Raw genomic sequence first — 23873 nt, 5'->3', positions numbered from 1 at the left:
ACCACACGAGGGAGCAGACTGGCTTCTCTTCCTCTGCCCCCACACCATTCACTCATGAAGGCAGCTCAGGTGTTCTCATGCCCTGCCTGCCTGCCTGCCTGGCTCATCCGTGAGCTGTGACCACCTACAGGGCAGGACTCCACCTTCTCCTCTCTGTGTACCGTGAATCTGCACACAGTGGGCTTGCAGAACCTTAGGAGACTTGAGCCATTCCCACTCGAGCCAGAACCCTCCCCAGGAAGGAAAACAGCTGTGGAGTCATTTTGGCCCCAGCACTGGTTCGAAAGCCTGGCGCCTCCTACAGCCTCTACGGTGTGAAGAGGGAGGTCCCTTCTGACAGAGCTTTCCGGGTCTCAGATCTAAGCTGTTGTTTCACTGTCAGCTGTGTCTCTTCCGTTGCAGCCAGGTGGGCCACGCTGCTCCAAAGGAGCTCACAAGCTGAGTTTCAAGGGAGGTATAGAGAGGACAGGGATGGCTACAACGTACTGCAAACTGAGTGAGGGTCCCCACAATCCTCAGCAAAGGTCTGTGGTGTGCAAGTGGGGAGTAGAGGGCCCCCAAGTTCCAAAGGAAGGGAGGTAGTCGGGAGCTAAAGCCCTTGGCCGCTGTGGTAGTAGCTGCAGATGGCAGCTCGTCCACAGTGCACTTCGAATGAGGTCATATGAGCGGGACTCTGGAAATGGCTCCGAAATCGGGAGAAAGGGGTCAGGGTATGTGGGAATCCGGCGGGGGTGGGGGGTGGATGAAGGAAGGTGTCCCTCCTCTCTCCAGTGCAATTTGGTTTGGTGAGTCTCAAAGCTACCAGATGGCACTTCCCAAGTCAGGCCCCCGCAGGAATCAGGGTGGGCTGCGTGCCTCGGCCCCTGCCACAGGGACAAGCCACACCAGTGGCCTCCCTGAGCTCCAATGGCCGGATCTGGGGGTTCTGTCTGGGTGCACACCTCCTTGCTGTGGCCAAGTTCCCCCCTTCTCTGAGCACCAGCTTCATCCTCTCGAATGAGGACATCGATTGCTACCTTGGCACGTTACTCTCTTCATCCTGTGAAGACTCATTAGGCTTATCCTACAATTACTAGCTGGCCCGAAGAGATATCTCCTGAATCCAGATTAAGCTGGAGTCTCCCAGGCTCATCTGGCATGTCTTCCCTGAAGTCTGCCAAAACCCACACCCTTGCATTTCCAGGGACTCCCCTTAGCCAGCTGGGCAGAAAACCCAGCATGGTTCAAACAAGCTGACAGACAAGCGGGAGAGGACTCACGGGCAGACGGCTTCCCTCAGGTCTCGGGTGGAGCTCTGGGACCACAGCAGCAACGGGCCATCCCAGGCCCTGGGCTCAGCAGCGCCCTCATTCTCAGGCCGGCGGCTCTGCCCTGAGGGGAGCAGGAAGGTCACCAACTGCCGCAGGCAGGCCTCACGCCCCTCCCACTGCTGGAGCCTGACCTCCCCCGGCCCCACCCCTTCCCCTACCCCAGCAGGACGACAGCTCGTCTTCCCCTGGCTTCCAACGGGAGGCCCGGCCCTGGGCCCCGATTGGGCACTGCCCCAGCCCGGAGCCAATCACAGTGGCCAGGGAGGTGGAACGCACCGATTGGCCAGGGCCAGGTCATGTGACCATACTCCCCAGGAAACTCAAATATTACCAAGGTTCCCTAAGAAACCAATGAACAGAATTATCCAGTAAAGGCAAACCGTGCTTTTTAATGAGGCCAATGTCACAGAAAAAAAAAAAATGCTTCACAATGAACTGCTCAAGGAAGCTACTAAATAAACTTTCAGAAAAGTTTAGCAGTTTTTTTTTTTTTTTTAATAGGGTGACGGAGAGCTATACCTTTCCCGTCTATGTGAATTTAGGTTTAAACTAGATTTCCCTTGGCTATTATATAAGACAAAAAAACCCACATCCCCCCCTTTCACTCCCCCCCACCCCCAAAAAGTGTTTTAATCTATAGAATTTTTGTGTCTTCAGTTGTGTCTGATTCGCGGCAACTCACGAACTCTACACAGCCAGGCTCTTCCGTCCATGGAATTCAGGGCAATTTTTTCTGTCCCAGTAAATGCCCACCCTGGGTGATCCAAAGGCAAGGGCTCAGAGGCTCCTGAGAGACTAACTCCTTTCAGCTGAGCACAGAGCTGGCTCCTCACTGGGATGCCTGTGGCCTGGGGCTCCCTGAGGGGAGAGCAGCACTCGCCCCACCGTGTGGTCACTGCTGGAAGTGCAGGCTGCTCCTCACTCCCCCTTGACAGTGTCCCTGAGGGCAGAACAGTGTGAATCGAATCAAGGTGGAAATGCAAACTCCAATGCAACCAAACTCCCCACAAGGTCTCTAAAACCACTCAGGAACAGGGAATTGGAAACTGCAGGGGATGACAGGAATGGAGATGGAGACTTGACACCTTTCACCGAGTTCACTTCCAGTTATCCCTAGACAAACTTTCCATGAAAACTTGTCACAAATCTCGAAGAACAATGAGCAGAAACCGGACACGTGCTTTGAGTCTTCACACACAAAACTAAAAGCCAGTCCACAAAAAAAAAAAACCCAGAGAATACAGTGGACTTTGCAAAATCAAAGATATCTACTGTGGGAAAGACCTCATGACAAAAGCAAAAGACAGGTCATACATCGCGAGACGAATGAGTGGAAACACAAAGCTTATCAAGGATGTGTCTCCAAACAGACAAAGAACACCAACACAACAAGCCTGTGAAAACTAGGGAAAGGTCTGAAGGGACACCAGACTGAGGAAGACACACACAGAGGATCCCGGATGATGTCCAGCACTGAGGGCCTGAAGAAACAACAGTCTAGTTGCACCCCCTCAGGCCTGTGTGACCGTGGATGAGGCCTCTGTTTCCCGGTGGCTCTGAGAGATGGACAGGGAGGAAGGGGAAGAGAAGTCACTTGCATTTCTAATACTCACAGCAAAGTCTTCCAACGAGAAGGGAATTATCACCCCCACTGACAATGCCATTCACTGAAGTGATACCCACCAGTCCATCTAACCCAGAAGGGAAGGATGGACCTGTTCTCACAAAACGGCGAGAGATGGAAGAAGGAAGATCAAGCCCACACCAATCACTGGAAAGAGAAGCTGTGCTCAGGGCTTGAAAGAATTCCTATTGGGAAAATGATGTCACAGCCCCACAAGGCAATCCACAGCTTCGATGCTATTCCTCCCAAAATGCCAATGCATTTTCGCACCGAACAAAGAATTGCAAAAGGGGTACGGAGACAGAAAAGAGCCTAAACTGTCAATACAATCCGACGAAAAAGCCCCGATACGGACATCCAAGGTTGTGTGAAAGGAAATTAGACGACCAAACTAGGATCCTCAGGAGAGTATCGGAGAAGGCAATGGCGACCCACTCCAGTACTCTTGCCTGGAAAACGTCCTGGACGGAGGAGCCTGGTAGGCTGCAGGCCATGGGGTCACGCAGAGTCAGACACGACTGAAGTGACTTAGCCGCAGCAGCAGCAGCAGGACAGTATGCTATTGGGAATACAACAACACACACAGATCCAGATCGATGGAATAAAGTGGAGGGTCCAGAAACAAACCCCAGCATCCATGGTCAACTCATCTCTGACACAGAAGGGGAGAATATCCAAATGGGAACAAGAAAGCCTCTTCAATCAATGTCCATGGGAAAACCAGACAGCTACATCTGAAGAACGCTATTGGTTTTGATCTCATACCACCTCAATATAGGGGGAAAACCTCACCCTAAAGACTGATGTCATGAGATAGCTAGAAAGAAGCGTAGGTCAAAGGCTCCTTAACATCAGAGTCTCCTTGCCATTTGCTGGGCGGAGGTCGAAATGGGTCTCTTCAAGTAAGGCAAAGAGGTACACGAAGTACACCCATGGGTTTCCATCCAATGGAACCTCTTCACAACAGAGAAGCTAAGCATTCACAAATGCAAAAGATAGGAAACAGAACATGAGAGACTCCTTGCAAGTGGTGTATCTGAGAAGGGGTTCATATGGAAAGAGACGAAGAATGCACAGCACTCAGATTCCAAGAAACAACACCACCACCACCCTTGACCCTTCCCCCATGACCAACTCCGACCTAAAGCCTTTCTCTCCCTCTAACCTATCCCTAAAACATAACCCTCATCTAATCATATACATGTGCATCCCTAGCATCCATCCATCCACACACGAGAGAGAAAGAGGAAGACACAGACGGAACTGAGAAAGGAAAAGAGAGGGACACAGCCAGAGAGAGACACGGAACCAAAGAGAGGAAAGGAGTCGACGGTCCAGACTTTTCCTCAATCTGCCTCGAAGGTAGAAGCAATGACAGCGCCCTTCCACCCCAGAAGGGGGAAAAGGACGGAAGGTTTGGAGAGGAAAAGACAAGAACGCAGGGAGCCACTAGAAGCTCAGCCACCCGCAGAAGCCGAGCTGGGACACTTGAACAGAATCTCAATGGAAACAGAGGAGCAGAAAGTTGGCTACTCTTTTCTATAAGAGAGGGAGACCTTCGAGTCTTCCTTTCGGTCCTCCAACTTGGATGCGGGGTCTCAAAACAGTCAGGAGGGGGAGTGCCTTTTCCTGGGTACCACGGCACATCCAGGCCTCGTTCTGCCCCATTCTGTGCTGTGTCAGCCCTGGATGGAATCTTTCTTTCTGAAGTCTCAGCGCACAAGCTCCACGTGATATCGGCCCCAGGTGGAAAGGCATGGAGCTGCTCGTAGGCCGACAGACCTAGGAAGCAGATGGGAGAATGACCACCACTCTGCAGATGGAGAGACTGGGGCAACCCTGAGGGGCATATGCTTGTCCAGGGCCACACCACTTATGAGAAGAAGGAGCCTGGTCTGAGAGCAGTGGGGTCCTCGGAGCTCAGGCCCTGGCTGAACCCAGGCCTCCCCAGGGCTGTGGGCTGGGCTGTGTGGGTGTCACTGTGCCTGCACATGGCCTAAGGGGGGTGGTCGAGCAGTCAGAAACCCAGAGATTCCCTTGGGAAGTTTTGGGGAAGGGACCTCAGCACGAACCCCAGGAGATGATGTCACCTGCCGGCAACAGAACCCAACAGAACCCGCAGCCCGGGTATCCAGGCCTCCAGAGCGGAGAGGAGCCCCCAGCCAGTTCACTGGCTGCCAGGATGTTCTGCTGTTTGCCCCTGCCCAGAGGCCGGGGCCTCAGGAGTGCTCACAGGCAGTGTGCGCGGGCACCCTGTCGACGTTGGCTCAGGACACCCCCGAGAGGCCTCTGGCCCTTTGCCCGGAGAAACAGAAAGGTAACACGGGGAGCCCCAGGACGGACCAGGCCGCCTCTCCCATGCCACCCGGAAACACCGGGTCCTTTGCCTGTGTGTGTGGATGCGGGTTTCTTGGGGTGTGTCTCCCTCAAGGAAGCCCAGGCGGATGTGGGGTCAGAAGCCTGCGGACAAGTTGTGTCCACACCCCAGGGGAGAGCAGGCTGGGCGGGATGGGGAGAGTGCGGGCAGCGGCGGCCGCCCAGGCGGACCTCACACCCTCAGGTGGGTCTCTTTCCTCCCGGGTGGGGATCTGAGCAGACACACGTCTCTGACCCTTCTGGGAAGAGAAGTTCGAGCAGGCAGAAGCAGCGGCTCCACTGCCCAGGCCCAGCTCGGAAAACTCCTAGCATGGCTGGCTGACGGTCACTGTCGTTGCAGAGCTTCCCACGTGATGAGGCCGAGGACGGGGACACCCCATCCACCTCCCGGAGGGAGGGGTCGGAGCACCACCCCCCCGCCCGTGAGGCCCAGTGCAGGCTCCAGGTGAGCGTGCCCACGGAGGCATCAGCCCCACCGGGGGAGAAGCGGAGGCGGGGAAGGCCTGCTGCCGAGACACCGCCCAGGATACACCCGGCGGCCCAGTCTGAGGCTGCCACGGAGCTCAGCACACCCGGCTCCGACCCAGAGTCCCGAGAACCCCGGCCTCTGAGGCAGCAGGAGGACCTGGAGCCCAGCACGCCAGAGCACAGAGGTGAGGACGCTGGGGCTGGTGCACGGGAGTGTGTGGGGAGGGGGTGCTGAGCTACACAGGGACGAGTCCCCGAAAGCTGCTGCTGGGCCTGCAGCAAGCGCTGGCCTCACACCCCCCGCCCCCCATCTTGCACACTTCAGTCCCAAAAGACATCCGACGCTGGGTAGTCTTTGGGAATCTCTTGGAAGCTTTCTGTCCCGGGAGACGCACATGCCAAGGCTGGCCTGTGGGCAAACTTTGCTTCTCCCCCAGCTCTAGCACTGGCCTCCAACTGGAACCAGGCTCCGCTTCCCAGACCTGTCCCTACAGAGGTGCTGGCTCCAGGTGCAGGACCCAGGGATCCACCGAGGGCAGATGGAGAACCGAGACTTGCCCTCGCAGAGACACCAGGCCAGCTGGGTACTGGCCAGCACACCGGGCAGATCGGATCTCCATGCCTGCAGGACCCCCAGCCCCAGGCACTGATGTCCCACCCCCTCAGCCAGAACCTCCACCTCCACGTGCACCTCTACCTGCTCGGGCTCTGGCAGGAGAACCCGAGGCAGAGGAGGAGTCACCGCCTCGGCAGGGAGAGCCTGCCCTGGCTCCCGCGCAACACCCAGACGCCCACGATGACTCACCCACCCCTGCAGGGAGAACGAGCCCCCGCTCTGGACAGACACCCAGAGCCCTTGCCGGAAACACCACGTCCAGGGGAGCGGTCGGCTCTGCAGCCTCCATCCCCGTCTGCTCACCGTGGACGCTGGCAACTCGGTCTGCCCCCAGGGGACATGGAGTTCCTTTCCCCTGAACTGCTTTGCAGTTGCTTTGTTTCCACCTTTCTGGTGATGTTTTATTTTTTGTATGGTTTCCTGTACTTTTGTTGGTTAAGTTGGGATTAGTAAACTTTTTCATCATTGTTGCAATTTGGGAACACTGTTGTGTAACTCTGGTGATACTGTGTTACCATCACCACTTTGTAGTTTCAGACCCGTTTGATCTTTATGCCCCACCCCCCAACAAAGCCTGGATTCAAGGCAAGCACGCCCTGTTCATCCCTTCCCCCGATCCTGAACACAATTTCATCCTTTCTTTGTGCATTCCTTCCTATATTCTTGGTGTCCCCAATCAATGACTCTCAGTGAAATGACTGAAGGAGTGTTTTCTGGACTCTCCAACTACTGTAAGACTCCATTGGAGAGTTCTCATTTTTATGTCATTTGAACTAGCCTTTGATATCTGAAAGGACGGTGTACGTCCTTTCAAGATACCATGTGCCAAACGAAGCCCTTTTGGCAACTGCCATCATTATCTCCAGGCAGGCATTGCTGTGTCAAGGGTGACATCTCAGCCAGAAGGCAGAGGCTGAGCTCGTCTTGTTGCACCAGCTCCCAAAAGAAGCCAAGAAAGGGAGCTGGAACAACAAACCACCCCAACACCCAGGAAAGCGTTCTTCATGACAGAAGGCTAGAAAATGACCCAACATCCTTGTGGCCCAGAACCCCTCTAGAAAATCACTGTTCCATAAAAAAGAGAAACACATGGGAAGTTCCAAGGAGAGGCAATGCCCATGGCCCGTGTACTTGAGAGACGGCCTGACCGCTCCGGGGAAGACACGCACCGACGGAACCCCTTGGGAAACAGCAGTGATAGTCCTCACCGTCGTAAGGGTTTCCTCTGGGGACAACCTGCCCGGGGCACCACACGAGGGAGCAGACCGGCTTCTCTTCCTCTGCCCCCACACCATTCACTCATGAAGGCAGCTCAGGTGTTCTCATGCCCTGCCTGCCTGCCTGCCTGGCTCATCCGTGAGCTGTGACCACCTACAGGGCAGGACTCCACCTTCTCCTCTCTGTGTACCGTGAATCTGCACACAGTGGGCTTGCAGAACCTTAGGAGACTTGAGCCATTCCCACTCGAGCCAGAACCCTCCCCAGGAAGGAAAACAGCTGTGGAGTCATTTTGGCCCCAGCACTGGTTCGAAAGCCTGGTGCCTCCTACAGCCTCTACGGTGTGAAGAGGGAGGTCCCTTCTGACAGAGCTTTCCGGGTCTCAGATCTAAGCTGTTGTTTCACTGTCAGCTGTGTCTCTTCCGTTGCAGCCAGGTGGGCCACGCTGCTCCAAAGGAGCTCACAAGCTGAGTTTCAAGGGAGGTATAGAGAGGACAGGGATGGCTACAACGTACTGCAAACTGAGTGAGGGTCCCCACAATCCTCAGCAAAGGTCTGTGGTGTGCAAGTGGGGAGTAGAGGGCCCCCAAGTTCCAAAGGAAGGGAGGTAGTCGGGAGCTAAAGCCCTTGGCCGCTGTGGTAGTAGCTGCAGATGGCAGCTCGTCCACAGTGCACTTCGAATGAGGTCATATGAGCGGGACTCTGGAAATGGCTCCGAAATCGGGAGAAAGGGGTCAGGGTATGTGGGAATCCGGCGGGGGTGGGGGGTGGATGAAGGAAGGTGTCCCTCCTCTCTCCAGTGCAATTTGGTTTGGTGAGTCTCAAAGCTACCAGATGGCACTTCCCAAGTCAGGCCCCCGCAGGAATCAGGGTGGGCTGCGTGCCTCGGCCCCTGCCACAGGGACAAGCCACACCAGTGGCCTCCCTGAGCTCCAATGGCCGGATCTGGGGGTTCTGTCTGGGTGCACACCTCCTTGCTGTGGCCAAGTTCCCCCCTTCTCTGAGCACCAGCTTCATCCTCTCGAATGAGGACATCGATTGCTACCTTGGCACGTTACTCTCTTCATCCTGTGAAGACTCATTAGGCTTATCCTACAATTACTAGCTGGCCCGAAGAGATATCTCCTGAATCCAGATTAAGCTGGAGTCTCCCAGGCTCATCTGGCATGTCTTCCCTGAAGTCTGCCAAAACCCACACCCTTGCATTTCCAGGGACTCCCCTTAGCCAGCTGGGCAGAAAACCCAGCATGCTTCAAACAAGCTGACAGACAAGCGGGAGAGGACTCACGGGCAGACGGCTTCCCTCAGGTCTCGGGTGGAGCTCTGGGACCACAGCAGCAACGGGCCATCCCAGGCCCTGGGCTCAGCAGCGCCCTCATTCTCAGGCCGGCGGCTCTGCCCTGAGGGGAGCAGGAAGGTCACCAACTGCCGCGGGCGGGCCTCACGCCCCTCCCACTGCTGGAGCCTGACCTCCCCCGGCCCCACCCCTTCCCCTACCCCAGCAGGACGACAGCTCGTCTTCCCCTGGCTTCCAACGGGAGGCCCGGCCCTGGGCCCCGATTGGGCACTGCCCCAGCCCGGAGCCAATCACAGTGGCCAGGGAGGTGGAACGCACCGATTGGCCAGGGCCAGGTCATGTGACCATACTCCCCAGGAAACTCAAATATTACCAAGGTTCCCTAAGAAACCAATGAACAGAATTATCCAGTAAAGGCAAACCGTGCTTTTTAATGAGGCCAATGTCACAGAAAAAAAAAAAAATGCTTCACAATGAACTGCTCAAGGAAGCTACTAAATAAACTTTCAGAAAAGTTTAGCAGTTTTTTTTTTTTTTTTAATAGGGTGACGGAGAGCTATACCTTTCCCGTCTATGTGAATTTAGGTTTAAACTAGATTTCCCTTGGCTATTATATAAGACAAAAAAACCCACATCCCCCCCTTTCACTCCCCCCCACCCCCAAAAAGTGTTTTAATCTATAGAATTTTTGTGTCCTCAGTTGTGTCTGATTCGCGGCAACTCACGAACTCTACACAGCCAGGCTCTTCCGTCCATGGAATTCAGGGCAATTTTTTCTGTCCCAGTAAATGCCCACCCTGGGTGATCCAAAGGCAAGGGCTCAGAGGCTCCTGAGAGACTAACTCCTTTCAGCTGAGCACAGAGCTGGCTCCTCACTGGGATGCCTGTGGCCTGGGGCTCCCTGAGGGGAGAGCAGCACTCGCCCCACCGTGTGGTCACTGCTGGAAGTGCAGGCTGCTCCTCACTCCCCCTTGACAGTGTCCCTGAGGGCAGAACAGTGTGAATCGAATCAAGGTGGAAATGCAAACTCCAATGCAACCAAACTCCCCACAAGGTCTCTAAAACCACTCAGGAACAGGGAATTGGAAACTGCAGGGGATGACAGGAATGGAGATGGAGACTTGACACCTTTCACCGAGTTCACTTCCAGTTATCCCTAGACAAACTTTCCATGAAAACTTGTCACAAATCTCGAAGAACAATGAGCAGAAACCGGACACGTGCTTTGAGTCTTCACACACAAAACTAAAAGCCAGTCCACAAAAAAAAAAAAACCCAGAGAATACAGTGGACTTTGCAAAATCAAAGATATCTACTGTGGGAAAGACCTCATGACAAAAGCAAAAGACAGGTCATACATCGCGAGACAAATGAGTGGAAACACAAAGCTTATCAAGGATGTGTCTCCAAACAGACAAAGAACACCAACACAACAAGCCTGTGAAAACTAGGGAAAGGTCTGAAGGGACACCAGACTGAGGAAGACACACACAGAGGATCCCGGATGATGTCCAGCACTGAGGGCCTGAAGAAACAACAGTCTAGTTGCACCCCCTCAGGCCTGTGTGACCGTGGATGAGGCCTCTGTTTCCCGGTGGCTCTGAGAGATGGACAGGGAGGAAGGGGAAGAGAAGTCACTTGCATTTCTAATACTCACAGCAAAGTCTTCCAACGAGAAGGGAATTATCACCCCCACTGACAATGCCATTCACTGAAGTGATACCCACCAGTCCATCTAACCCAGAAGGGAAGGATGGACCTGTTCTCACAAAACGGCGAGAGATGGAAGAAGGAAGATCAAGCCCACACCAATCACTGGAAAGAGAAGCTGTGCTCAGGGCTTGAAAGAATTCCTATTGGGAAAATGATGTCACAGCCCCACAAGGCAATCCACAGCTTCGATGCTATTCCTCCCAAAATGCCAATGCATTTTCGCACCGAACAAAGAATTGCAAAAGGGGTACGGAGACAGAAAAGAGCCTAAACTGTCAATACAATCCGACGAAAAAGCCCCGATACGGACATCCAAGGTTGTGTGAAAGGAAATTAGACGACCAAACTAGGATCCTCAGGAGAGTATCGGAGAAGGCAATGGCGACCCACTCCAGTACTCTTGCCTGGAAAACGTCCTGGACGGAGGAGCCTGGTAGGCTGCAGGCCATGGGGTCACGCAGAGTCAGACACGACTGAAGTGACTTAGCCGCAGCAGCAGCAGCAGGACAGTATGCTATTGGGAATACAACAACACACACAGATCCAGATCGATGGAATAAAGTGGAGGGTCCAGAAACAAACCCCAGCATCCATGGTCAACTCATCTCTGACACAGAAGGGGAGAATATCCAAATGGGAACAAGAAAGCCTCTTCAATCAATGTCCATGGGAAAACCAGACAGCTACATCTGAAGAACGCTATTGGTTTTGATCTCATACCACCTCAATATAGGGGGAAAACCTCACCCTAAAGACTGATGTCATGAGATAGCTAGAAAGAAGCGTAGGTCAAAGGCTCCTTAACATCAGAGTCTCCTTGCCATTTGCTGGGCGGAGGTCGAAATGGGTCTCTTCAAGTAAGGCAAAGAGGTACACGAAGTACACCCATGGGTTTCCATCCAATGGAACCTCTTCACAACAGAGAAGCTAAGCATTCACAAATGCAAAAGATAGGAAACAGAACATGAGAGACTCCTTGCAAGTGGTGTATCTGAGAAGGGGTTCATATGGAAAGAGACGAAGAATGCACAGCACTCAGATTCCAAGAAACAACACCACCACCACCCTTGACCCTTCCCCCATGACCAACTCCGACCTAAAGCCTTTCTCTCCCTCTAACCTATCCCTAAAACATAACCCTCATCTAATCATATACATGTGCATCCCTAGCATCCATCCATCCACACACGAGAGAGAAAGAGGAAGACACAGACGGAACTGAGAAAGGAAAAGAGAGGGACACAGCCAGAGAGAGACACGGAACCAAAGAGAGGAAAGGAGTCGACGGTCCAGACTTTTCCTCAATCTGCCTCGAAGGTAGAAGCAATGACAGCGCCCTTCCACCCCAGAAGGGGGAAAAGGACGGAAGGTTTGGAGAGGAAAAGACAAGAACGCAGGGAGCCACTAGAAGCTCAGCCACCCGCAGAAGCCGAGCTGGGACACTTGAACAGAATCTCAATGGAAACAGAGGAGCAGAAAGTTGGCTACTCTTTTCTATAAGAGAGGGAGACCTTCGAGTCTTCCTTTCGGTCCTCCAACTTGGATGCGGGGTCTCAAAACAGTCAGGAGGGGGAGTGCCTTTTCCTGGGTACCACGGCACATCCAGGCCTCGTTCTGCCCCATTCTGTGCTGTGTCAGCCCTGGATGGAATCTTTCTTTCTGAAGTCTCAGCGCACAAGCTCCACGTGATATCGGCCCCAGGTGGAAAGGCATGGAGCTGCTCGTAGGCCGACAGACCTAGGAAGCAGATGGGAGAATGACCACCACTCTGCAGATGGAGAGACTGGGGCAACCCTGAGGGGCATATGCTTGTCCAGGGCCACACCACTTATGAGAAGAAGGAGCCTGGTCTGAGAGCAGTGGGGTCCTCGGAGCTCAGGCCCTGGCTGAACCCAGGCCTCCCCAGGGCTGTGGGCTGGGCTGTGTGGGTGTCACTGTGCCTGCACATGGCCTAAGGGGGGTGGTCGAGCAGTCAGAAACCCAGAGATTCCCTTGGGAAGTTTTGGGGAAGGGACCTCAGCACGAACCCCAGGAGATGATGTCACCTGCCGGCAACAGAACCCAACAGAACCCGCAGCCCGGGTATCCAGGCCTCCAGAGCGGAGAGGAGCCCCCAGCCAGTTCACTGGCTGCCAGGATGTTCTGCTGTTTGCCCCTGCCCAGAGGCCGGGGCCTCAGGAGTGCTCACAGGCAGTGTGCGCGGGCACCCTGTCGACGTTGGCTCAGGACACCCCCGAGAGGCCTCTGGCCCTTTGCCCGGAGAAACAGAAAGGTAACACGGGGAGCCCCAGGACGGACCAGGCCGCCTCTCCCATGCCACCCGGAAACACCGGGTCCTTTGCCTGTGTGTGTGGATGCGGGTTTCTTGGGGTGTGTCTCCCTCAAGGAAGCCCAGGCGGATGTGGGGTCAGAAGCCTGCGGACAAGTTGTGTCCACACCCCAGGGGAGAGCAGGCTGGGCGGGATGGGGAGAGTGCGGGCAGCGGCGGCCGCCCAGGCGGACCTCACACCCTCAGGTGGGTCTCTTTCCTCCCGGGTGGGGATCTGAGCAGACACACGTCTCTGACCCTTCTGGGAAGAGAAGTTCGAGCAGGCAGAAGCAGCGGCTCCACTGCCCAGGCCCAGCTCGGAAAACTCCTAGCATGGCTGGCTGACGGTCACTGTCGTTGCAGAGCTTCCCACGTGATGAGGCCGAGGACGGGGACACCCCATCCACCTCCCGGAGGGAGGGGTCGGAGCACCACCCCCCCGCCCGTGAGGCCCAGTGCAGGCTCCAGGTGAGCGTGCCCACGGAGGCATCAGCCCCACCGGGGGAGAAGCGGAGGCGGGGAAGGCCTGCTGCCGAGACACCGCCCAGGATACACCCGGCGGCCCAGTCTGAGGCTGCCACGGAGCTCAGCACACCCGGCTCCGACCCAGAGTCCCGAGAACCCCGGCCTCTGAGGCAGCAGGAGGACCTGGAGCCCAGCACGCCAGAGCACAGAGGTGAGGACGCTGGGGCTGGTGCACGGGAGTGTGTGGGGAGGGGGTGCTGAGCTACACAGGGACGAGTCCCCGAAAGCTGCTGCTGGGCCTGCAGCAAGCGCTGGCCTCACACCCCCCGCCCCCCATCTTGCACACTTCAGTCCCAAAAGACATCCGACGCTGGGTAGTCTTTGGGAATCTCTTGGAAGCTTTCTGTCCCGGGAGACGCACATGCCAAGGCTGGCCTGTGGGCAAACTTTGCTTCTCCCCCAGCTCTAGCACTGGCCTCCAACTGGAACCAGGCTCCGCTTCCCAGACCTGTCCCTACAGAGGTGCTGGCTCCAGGTGCAGGACCCAGGGATCCACCGAGGGCAGATGGAGAACCGAGACTTGCCCTCGCAGAGACACCAGGCCAGCTGGGTACTGGCCAGCACACCGGGCAGATCGGATCTCCATGCCTGCAGGACCCCCAGCCCCAGGCACTGATGTCCCACCCCCTCAGCCAGAACCTCCACCTCCACGTGCACCTCTACCTGCTCGGGCTCTGGCAGGAGAACCCGAGGCAGAGGAGGAGTCACCGCCTCGGCAGGGAGAGCCTGCCCTGGCTCCCGCGCAACACCCAGACGCCCACGATGACTCACCCACCCCTGCAGGGAGAACGAGCCCCCGCTCTGGACAGACACCCAGAGCCCTTGCCGGAAACACCACGTCCAGGGGAGCGGTCGGCTCTGCAGCCTCCATCCCCGTCTGCTCACCGTGGACGCTGGCAACTCGGTCTGCCCCCAGGGGACATGGAGTTCCTTTCCCCTGAACTGCTTTGCAGTTGCTTTGTTTCCACCTTTCTGGTGATGTTTTATTTTTTGTATGGTTTCCTGTACTTTTGTTGGTTAAGTTGGGATTAGTAAACTTTTTCATCATTGTTGCAATTTGGGAACACTGTTGTGTAACTCTGGTGATACTGTGTTACCATCACCACTTTGTAGTTTCAGACCCGTTTGATCTTTATGCCCCACCCCCCAACAAAGCCTGGATTCAAGGCAAGCACGCCCTGTTCATCCCTTCCCCCGATCCTGAACACAATTTCATCCTTTCTTTGTGCATTCCTTCCTATATTCTTGGTGTCCCCAATCAATGACTCTCAGTGAAATGACTGAAGGAGTGTTTTCTGGACTCTCCAACTACTGTAAGACTCCATTGGAGAGTTCTCATTTTTATGTCATTTGAACTAGCCTTTGATATCTGAAAGGACGGTGTACGTCCTTTCAAGATACCATGTGCCAAACGAAGCCCTTTTGGCAACTGCCATCATTATCTCCAGGCAGGCATTGCTGTGTCAAGGGTGACATCTCAGCCAGAAGGCAGAGGCTGAGCTCGTCTTGTTGCACCAGCTCCCAAAAGAAGCCAAGAAAGGGAGCTGGAACAACAAACCACCCCAACACCCAGGAAAGCGTTCTTCATGACAGAAGGCTAGAAAATGACCCAACATCCTTGTGGCCCAGAACCCCTCTAGAAAATCACTGTTCCATAAAAAAGAGAAACACATGGGAAGTTCCAAGGAGAGGCAATGCCCATGGCCCGTGTACTTGAGAGACGGCCTGACCGCTCCGGGGAAGACACGCACCGACGGAACCCCTTGGGAAACAGCAGTGATAGTCCTCACCGTCGTAAGGGTTTCCTCTGGGGACAACCTGCCCGGGGCACCACACGAGGGAGCAGACCGGCTTCTCTTCCTCTGCCCCCACACCATTCACTCATGAAGGCAGCTCAGGTGTTCTCATGCCCTGCCTGCCTGCCTGCCTGGCTCATCCGTGAGCTGTGACCACCTACAGGGCAGGACTCCACCTTCTCCTCTCTGTGTACCGTGAATCTGCACACAGTGGGCTTGCAGAACCTTAGGAGACTTGAGCCATTCCCACTCGAGCCAGAACCCTCCCCAGGAAGGAAAACAGCTGTGGAGTCATTTTGGCCCCAGCACTGGTTCGAAAGCCTGGCGCCTCCTACAGCCTCTACGGTGTGAAGAGGGAGGTCCCTTCTGACAGAGCTTTCCGGGTCTCAGATCTAAGCTGTTGTTTCACTGTCAGCTGTGTCTCTTCCGTTGCAGCCAGGTGGGCCACGCTGCTCCAAAGGAGCTCACAAGCTGAGTTTCAAGGGAGGTATAGAGAGGACAGGGATGGCTACAACGTACTGCAAACTGAGTGAGGGTCCCCACAATCCTCAGCAAAGGTCTGTGGTGTGCAAGTGGGGAGTAGAGGGCCCCCAAGTTCCAAAGGAAGGGAGGTAGTCGGGAGCTAAAGCCCTTGGCCGCTGTGGTAGTAGCTGCAGATGGCAGCTCGTCCACAGTGCACTTCGAATGAGGTCATATGAGCGGGACTCTGGAAATGGCTCCGAAATCGGGAGAAAGGGGTCAGGGTATGTGGGAATCCGGCGGGGGTGGGGGGTGGATGAAGGAAGGTGTCCCTCCTCTCTCCAGTGCAATTTGGTTTGGTGAGTCTCAAAGCTACCAGATGGCACTTCCCAAGTCAGGCCCCCGCAGGAATCAGGGTGGGCTGCGTGCCTCGGCCCCTGCCACAGGGACAAGCCACACCAGTGGCCTCCCTGAGCTCCAATGGCCGGATCTGGGGGTTCTGTCTGGGTGCACACCTCCTTGCTGTGGCCAAGTTCCCCCCTTCTCTGAGCACCAGCTTCATCCTCTCGAATGAGGACATCGATTGCTACCTTGGCACGTTACTCTCTTCATCCTGTGAAGACTCATTAGGCTTATCCTACAATTACTAGCTGGCCCGAAGAGATATCTCCTGAATCCAGATTAAGCTGGAGTCTCCCAGGCTCATCTGGCATGTCTTCCCTGAAGTCTGCCAAAACCCACACCCTTGCATTTCCAGGGACTCCCCTTAGCCAGCTGGGCAGAAAACCCAGCATGCTTCAAACAAGCTGACAGACAAGCGGGAGAGGACTCACGGGCAGACGGCTTCCCTCAGGTCTCGGGTGGAGCTCTGGGACCACAGCAGCAACGGGCCATCCCAGGCCCTGGGCTCAGCAGCGCCCTCATTCTCAGGCCGGCGGCTCTGCCCTGAGGGGAGCAGGAAGGTCACCAACTGCCGCGGGCGGGCCTCACGCCCCTCCCACTGCTGGAGCCTGACCTCCCCCGGCCCCACCCCTTCCCCTACCCCAGCAGGACGACAGCTCGTCTTCCCCTGGCTTCCAACGGGAGGCCCGGCCCTGGGCCCCGATTGGGCACTGCCCCAGCCCGGAGCCAATCACAGTGGCCAGGGAGGTGGAACGCACCGATTGGCCAGGGCCAGGTCATGTGACCATACTCCCCAGGAAACTCAAATATTACCAAGGTTCCCTAAGAAACCAATGAACAGAATTATCCAGTAAAGGCAAACCGTGCTTTTTAATGAGGCCAATGTCACAGAAAAAAAAAAAAATGCTTCACAATGAACTGCTCAAGGAAGCTACTAAATAAACTTTCAGAAAAGTTTAGCAGTTTTTTTTTTTTTTTTAATAGGGTGACGGAGAGCTATACCTTTCCCGTCTATGTGAATTTAGGTTTAAACTAGATTTCCCTTGGCTATTATATAAGACAAAAAAACCCACATCCCCCCCTTTCACTCCCCCCCACCCCCAAAAAGTGTTTTAATCTATAGAATTTTTGTGTCCTCAGTTGTGTCTGATTCGCGGCAACTCACGAACTCTACACAGCCAGGCTCTTCCGTCCATGGAATTCAGGGCAATTTTTTCTGTCCCAGTAAATGCCCACCCTGGGTGATCCAAAGGCAAGGGCTCAGAGGCTCCTGAGAGACTAACTCCTTTCAGCTGAGCACAGAGCTGGCTCCTCACTGGGATGCCTGTGGCCTGGGGCTCCCTGAGGGGAGAGCAGCACTCGCCCCACCGTGTGGTCACTGCTGGAAGTGCAGGCTGCTCCTCACTCCCCCTTGACAGTGTCCCTGAGGGCAGAACAGTGTGAATCGAATCAAGGTGGAAATGCAAACTCCAATGCAACCAAACTCCCCACAAGGTCTCTAAAACCACTCAGGAACAGGGAATTGGAAACTGCAGGGGATGACAGGAATGGAGATGGAGACTTGACACCTTTCACCGAGTTCACTTCCAGTTATCCCTAGACAAACTTTCCATGAAAACTTGTCACAAATCTCGAAGAACAATGAGCAGAAACCGGACACGTGCTTTGAGTCTTCACACACAAAACTAAAAGCCAGTCCACAAAAAAAAAAAAACCCAGAGAATACAGTGGACTTTGCAAAATCAAAGATATCTACTGTGGGAAAGACCTCATGACAAAAGCAAAAGACAGGTCATACATCGCGAGACAAATGAGTGGAAACACAAAGCTTATCAAGGATGTGTCTCCAAACAGACAAAGAACACCAACACAACAAGCCTGTGAAAACTAGGGAAAGGTCTGAAGGGACACCAGACTGAGGAAGACACACACAGAGGATCCCGGATGATGTCCAGCACTGAGGGCCTGAAGAAACAACAGTCTAGTTGCACCCCCTCAGGCCTGTGTGACCGTGGATGAGGCCTCTGTTTCCCGGTGGCTCTGAGAGATGGACAGGGAGGAAGGGGAAGAGAAGTCACTTGCATTTCTAATACTCACAGCAAAGTCTTCCAACGAGAAGGGAATTATCACCCCCACTGACAATGCCATTCACTGAAGTGATACCCACCAGTCCATCTAACCCAGAAGGGAAGGATGGACCTGTTCTCACAAAACGGCGAGAGATGGAAGAAGGAAGATCAAGCCCACACCAATCACTGGAAAGAGAAGCTGTGCTCAGGGCTTGAAAGAATTCCTATTGGGAAAATGATGTCACAGCCCCACAAGGCAATCCACAGCTTCGATGCTATTCCTCCCAAAATGCCAATGCATTTTCGCACCGAACAAAGAATTGCAAAAGGGGTACGGAGACAGAAAAGAGCCTAAACTGTCAATACAATCCGACGAAAAAGCCCCGATACGGACATCCAAGGTTGTGTGAAAGGAAATTAGACGACCAAACTAGGATCCTCAGGAGAGTATCGGAGAAGGCAATGGCGACCCACTCCAGTACTCTTGCCTGGAAAACGTCCTGGACGGAGGAGCCTGGTAGGCTGCAGGCCATGGGGTCACGCAGAGTCAGACACGACTGAAGTGACTTAGCCGCAGCAGCAGCAGCAGGACAGTATGCTATTGGGAATACAACAACACACACAGATCCAGATCGATGGAATAAAGTGGAGGGTCCAGAAACAAACCCCAGCATCCATGGTCAACTCATCTCTGACACAGAAGGGGAGAATATCCAAATGGGAACAAGAAAGCCTCTTCAATCAATGTCCATGGGAAAACCAGACAGCTACATCTGAAGAACGCTATTGGTTTTGATCTCATACCACCTCAATATAGGGGGAAAACCTCACCCTAAAGACTGATGTCATGAGATAGCTAGAAAGAAGCGTAGGTCAAAGGCTCCTTAACATCAGAGTCTCCTTGCCATTTGCTGGGCGGAGGTCGAAATGGGTCTCTTCAAGTAAGGCAAAGAGGTACACGAAGTACACCCATGGGTTTCCATCCAATGGAACCTCTTCACAACAGAGAAGCTAAGCATTCACAAATGCAAAAGATAGGAAACAGAACATGAGAGACTCCTTGCAAGTGGTGTATCTGAGAAGGGGTTCATATGGAAAGAGACGAAGAATGCACAGCACTCAGATTCCAAGAAACAACACCACCACCACCCTTGACCCTTCCCCCATGACCAACTCCGACCTAAAGCCTTTCTCTCCCTCTAACCTATCCCTAAAACATAACCCTCATCTAATCATATACATGTGCATCCCTAGCATCCATCCATCCACACACGAGAGAGAAAGAGGAAGACACAGACGGAACTGAGAAAGGAAAAGAGAGGGACACAGCCAGAGAGAGACACGGAACCAAAGAGAGGAAAGGAGTCGACGGTCCAGACTTTTCCTCAATCTGCCTCGAAGGTAGAAGCAATGACAGCGCCCTTCCACCCCAGAAGGGGGAAAAGGACGGAAGGTTTGGAGAGGAAAAGACAAGAACGCAGGGAGCCACTAGAAGCTCAGCCACCCGCAGAAGCCGAGCTGGGACACTTGAACAGAATCTCAATGGAAACAGAGGAGCAGAAAGTTGGCTACTCTTTTCTATAAGAGAGGGAGACCTTCGAGTCTTCCTTTCGGTCCTCCAACTTGGATGCGGGGTCTCAAAACAGTCAGGAGGGGGAGTGCCTTTTCCTGGGTACCACGGCACATCCAGGCCTCGTTCTGCCCCATTCTGTGCTGTGTCAGCCCTGGATGGAATCTTTCTTTCTGAAGTCTCAGCGCACAAGCTCCACGTGATATCGGCCCCAGGTGGAAAGGCATGGAGCTGCTCGTAGGCCGACAGACCTAGGAAGCAGATGGGAGAATGACCACCACTCTGCAGATGGAGAGACTGGGGCAACCCTGAGGGGCATATGCTTGTCCAGGGCCACACCACTTATGAGAAGAAGGAGCCTGGTCTGAGAGCAGTGGGGTCCTCGGAGCTCAGGCCCTGGCTGAACCCAGGCCTCCCCAGGGCTGTGGGCTGGGCTGTGTGGGTGTCACTGTGCCTGCACATGGCCTAAGGGGGGTGGTCGAGCAGTCAGAAACCCAGAGATTCCCTTGGGAAGTTTTGGGGAAGGGACCTCAGCACGAACCCCAGGAGATGATGTCACCTGCCGGCAACAGAACCCAACAGAACCCGCAGCCCGGGTATCCAGGCCTCCAGAGCGGAGAGGAGCCCCCAGCCAGTTCACTGGCTGCCAGGATGTTCTGCTGTTTGCCCCTGCCCAGAGGCCGGGGCCTCAGGAGTGCTCACAGGCAGTGTGCGCGGGCACCCTGTCGACGTTGGCTCAGGACACCCCCGAGAGGCCTCTGGCCCTTTGCCCGGAGAAACAGAAAGGTAACACGGGGAGCCCCAGGACGGACCAGGCCGCCTCTCCCATGCCACCCGGAAACACCGGGTCCTTTGCCTGTGTGTGTGGATGCGGGTTTCTTGGGGTGTGTCTCCCTCAAGGAAGCCCAGGCGGATGTGGGGTCAGAAGCCTGCGGACAAGTTGTGTCCACACCCCAGGGGAGAGCAGGCTGGGCGGGATGGCGAGAGTGCGGGCAGAGGCGGCCGCCCAGGCGGACCTCACACCCTCAGGTGGGTCTCTTTCCTCCCGGGTGGGGATCTGAGCAGACACACGTCTCTGACCCTTCTGGGAAGAGAAGTTCGAGCAGGCAGAAGCAGCGGCTCCACTGCCCAGGCCCAGCTCGGAAAACTCCTAGCATGGCTGGCTGACGGTCACTGTCGTTGCAGAGCTTCCCACGTGATGAGGCCGAGGACGGGGACACCCCATCCACCTCCCGGAGGGAGGGGTCGGAGCACCACCCCCCCGCCCGTGAGGCCCAGTGCAGGCTCCAGGTGAGCGTGCCCACGGAGGCATCAGCCCCACCGGGGGAGAAGCGGAGGCGGGGAAGGCCTGCTGCCGAGACACCGCCCAGGATACACCCGGCGGCCCAGTCTGAGGCTGCCACGGAGCTCAGCACACCCGGCTCCGACCCAGAGTCCCGAGAACCCCGGCCTCTGAGGCAGCAGGAGGACCTGGAGCCCAGCACGCCAGAGCACAGAGGTGAGGACGCTGGGGCTGGTGCACGGGAGTGTGTGGGGAGGGGGTGCTGAGCTACACAGGGACGAGTCCCCGAAAGCTGCTGCTGGGCCTGCAGCAAGCGCTGGCCTCACACCCCCCGCCCCCCATCTTGCACACTTCAGTCCCAAAAGACATCCGACGCTGGGTAGTCTTTGGGAATCTCTTGGAAGCTTTCTGTCCCGGGAGACGCACATGCCAAGGCTGGCCTGTGGGCAAACTTTGCTTCTCCCCCAGCTCTAGCACTGGCCTCCAACTGGAACCAGGCTCCGCTTCCCAGACCTGTCCCTACAGAGGTGCTGGCTCCAGGTGCAGGACCCAGGGATCCACCGAGGGCAGATGGAGAACCGAGACTTGCCCTCGCAGAGACACCAGGCCAGCTGGGTACTGGCCAGCACACCGGGCAGATCGGATCTCCATGCCTGCAGGACCCCCAGCCCCAGGCACTGATGTCCCACCCCCTCAGCCAGAACCTCCACCTCCACGTGCACCTCTACCTGCTCGGGCTCTGGCAGGAGAACCCGAGGCAGAGGAGGAGTCACCGCCTCGGCAGGGAGAGCCTGCCCTGGCTCCCGCGCAACACCCAGACGCCCACGATGACTCACCCACCCCTGCAGGGAGAACGAGCCCCCGCTCTGGACAGACACCCAGAGCCCTTGCCGGAAACACCACGTCCAGGGGAGCGGTCGGCTCTGCAGCCTCCATCCCCGTCTGCTCACCGTGGACGCTGGCAACTCGGTCTGCCCCCAGGGGACATGGAGTTCCTTTCCCCTGAACTGCTTTGCAGTTGCTTTGTTTCCACCTTTCTGGTGATGTTTTATTTTTTGTATGGTTTCCTGTACTTTTGTTGGTTAAGTTGGGATTAGTAAACTTTTTCATCATTGTTGCAATTTGGGAACACTGTTGTGTAACTCTGGTGATACTGTGTTACCATCACCACTTTGTAGTTTCAGACCCGTTTGATCTTTATGCCCCACCCCCCAACAAAGCCTGGATTCAAGGCAAGCACGCCCTGTTCATCCCTTCCCCCGATCCTGAACACAATTTCATCCTTTCTTTGTGCATTCCTTCCTATATTCTTGGTGTCCCCAATCAATGACTCTCAGTGAAATGACTGAAGGAGTGTTTTCTGGACTCTCCAACTACTGTAAGACTCCATTGGAGAGTTCTCATTTTTATGTCATTTGAACTAGCCTTTGATATCTGAAAGGACGGTGTACGTCCTTTCAAGATACCATGTGCCAAACGAAGCCCTTTTGGCAACTGCCATCATTATCTCCAGGCAGGCATTGCTGTGTCAAGGGTGACATCTCAGCCAGAAGGCAGAGGCTGAGCTCGTCTTGTTGCACCAGCTCCCAAAAGAAGCCAAGAAAGGGAGCTGGAACAACAAACCACCCCAACACCCAGGAAAGCGTTCTTCATGACAGAAGGCTAGAAAATGACCCAACATCCTTGTGGCCCAGAACCCCTCTAGAAAATCACTGTTCCATAAAAAAGAGAAACACATGGGAAGTTCCAAGGAGAGGCAATGCCCATGGCCCATGTACTTGAGAGACGGCCTGACCGCTCCGGGGAAGACACGCACCGACGGAACCCCTTGGGAAACAGCAGTGATAGTCCTCACCGTCGTAAGGGTTTCCTCTGGGGACAACCTGCCCGGGGCACCACACGAGGGAGCAGACCGGCTTCTCTTCCTCTGCCCCCACACCATTCACTCATGAAGGCAGCTCAGGTGTTCTCATGCCCTGCCTGCCTGCCTGCCTGGCTCATCCGTGAGCTGTGACCACCTACAGGGCAGGACTCCACCTTCTCCTCTCTGTGTACCGTGAATCTGCACACAGTGGGCTTGCAGAACCTTAGGAGACTTGAGCCATTCCCACTCGAGCCAGAACCCTCCCCAGGAAGGAAAACAGCTGTGGAGTCATTTTGGCCCCAGCACTGGTTCGAAAGCCTGGCGCCTCCTACAGCCTCTACGGTGTGAAGAGGGAGGTCCCTTCTGACAGAGCTTTCCGGGTCTCAGATCTAAGCTGTTGTTTCACTGTCAGCTGTGTCTCTTCCGTTGCAGCCAGGTGGGCCACGCTGCTCCAAAGGAGCTCACAAGCTGAGTTTCAAGGGAGGTATAGAGAGGACAGGGATGGCTACAACGTACTGCAAACTGAGTGAGGGTCCCCACAATCCTCAGCAAAGGTCTGTGGTGTGCAAGTGGGGAGTAGAGGGCCCCCAAGTTCCAACGGAATGGAGGTAGTCGGGAGCTAAAGCCCTTGGCCGCTGTGGTAGTAGCTGCAGATGGCAGCTCGTCCACAGTGCACTTCGAATGAGGTCATATGAGCGGGACTCTGGAAATGGCTCCGAAATCGGGAGAAAGGGGTCAGGGTATGTGGGAATCCGGCGGGGGTGGGGGGTGGATGAAGGAAGGTGTCCCTCCTCTCTCCAGTGCAATTTGGTTTGGTGAGTCTCAAAGCTACCAGATGGCACTTCCCAAGTCAGGCCCCCGCAGGAATCAGGGTGGGCTGCGTGCCTTGGCCCCTGCCACAGGGACAAGCCACACCAGTGGCCTCCCTGAGCTCCAATGGCCGGATCTGGGGGTTCTGTCTGGGTGCACACCTCCT

At 55.2% G+C, this 23873-nt stretch overlaps 3 protein-coding genes and 1 long non-coding RNA gene across 4 annotated transcripts in view; 3 read left to right on the top strand and 1 right to left on the bottom strand.

The window, feature by feature from the left end:
• The window catches only part of LOC145534148 (uncharacterized), a 770273-nt gene that overhangs the window by 31415 nt on the left and 714985 nt on the right, over positions 1 to 23873 (bottom strand). The window contains exons 94-96 of the long non-coding RNA XR_014074274.1: positions 16544 to 16655; positions 8901 to 9012; positions 1260 to 1371 (exon numbers count right to left, since the gene is read on the bottom strand). This is a non-coding gene — a long non-coding RNA (uncharacterized LOC145534148). The remainder of the gene's footprint in view (positions 1 to 1259; positions 1372 to 8900; positions 9013 to 16543; positions 16656 to 23873) is intronic.
• LOC145533931 (uncharacterized) lies at positions 1797 to 6876 on the top strand. The gene is made up of 3 exons (XM_081561280.1): positions 1797 to 5251; positions 5651 to 5963; positions 6216 to 6876. Exons 1-3 carry the CDS (start codon positions 5015 to 5017, stop codon positions 6842 to 6844), a joined length of 1179 nt encoding a protein of 392 aa, XP_081417406.1. The 5' UTR covers positions 1797 to 5014; the 3' UTR covers positions 6845 to 6876.
• On the top strand, positions 9438 to 14519 carry LOC145533944 (uncharacterized). Its single transcript, XM_081561295.1, has 3 exons — positions 9438 to 12894; positions 13294 to 13606; positions 13859 to 14519. Exons 1-3 carry the CDS (start codon positions 12658 to 12660, stop codon positions 14485 to 14487), a joined length of 1179 nt encoding a protein of 392 aa, XP_081417421.1. The 5' UTR covers positions 9438 to 12657; the 3' UTR covers positions 14488 to 14519.
• On the top strand, positions 20362 to 22162 carry LOC145534068 (uncharacterized). The gene is made up of 3 exons (XM_081561437.1): positions 20362 to 20537; positions 20937 to 21249; positions 21502 to 22162. The coding sequence occupies exons 1-3, from the start codon at positions 20403 to 20405 to the stop codon at positions 22128 to 22130; spliced, it is 1077 nt and encodes a 358-aa protein (XP_081417563.1). The 5' UTR covers positions 20362 to 20402; the 3' UTR covers positions 22131 to 22162.

The sequence above is a fragment of the Giraffa tippelskirchi genome, chromosome 14 (assembly GCF_054371585.1).
Source record: "Giraffa tippelskirchi isolate mGirTip1 chromosome 14, T2T-mGirTip1v1.2.pri, whole genome shotgun sequence".
Taxonomy (NCBI): Eukaryota; Metazoa; Chordata; class Mammalia; order Artiodactyla; family Giraffidae; genus Giraffa; species Giraffa tippelskirchi.
Note: the sequence above shows the minus strand (reverse complement) of the source record. Positions and strands in the feature narration are given on the sequence as shown.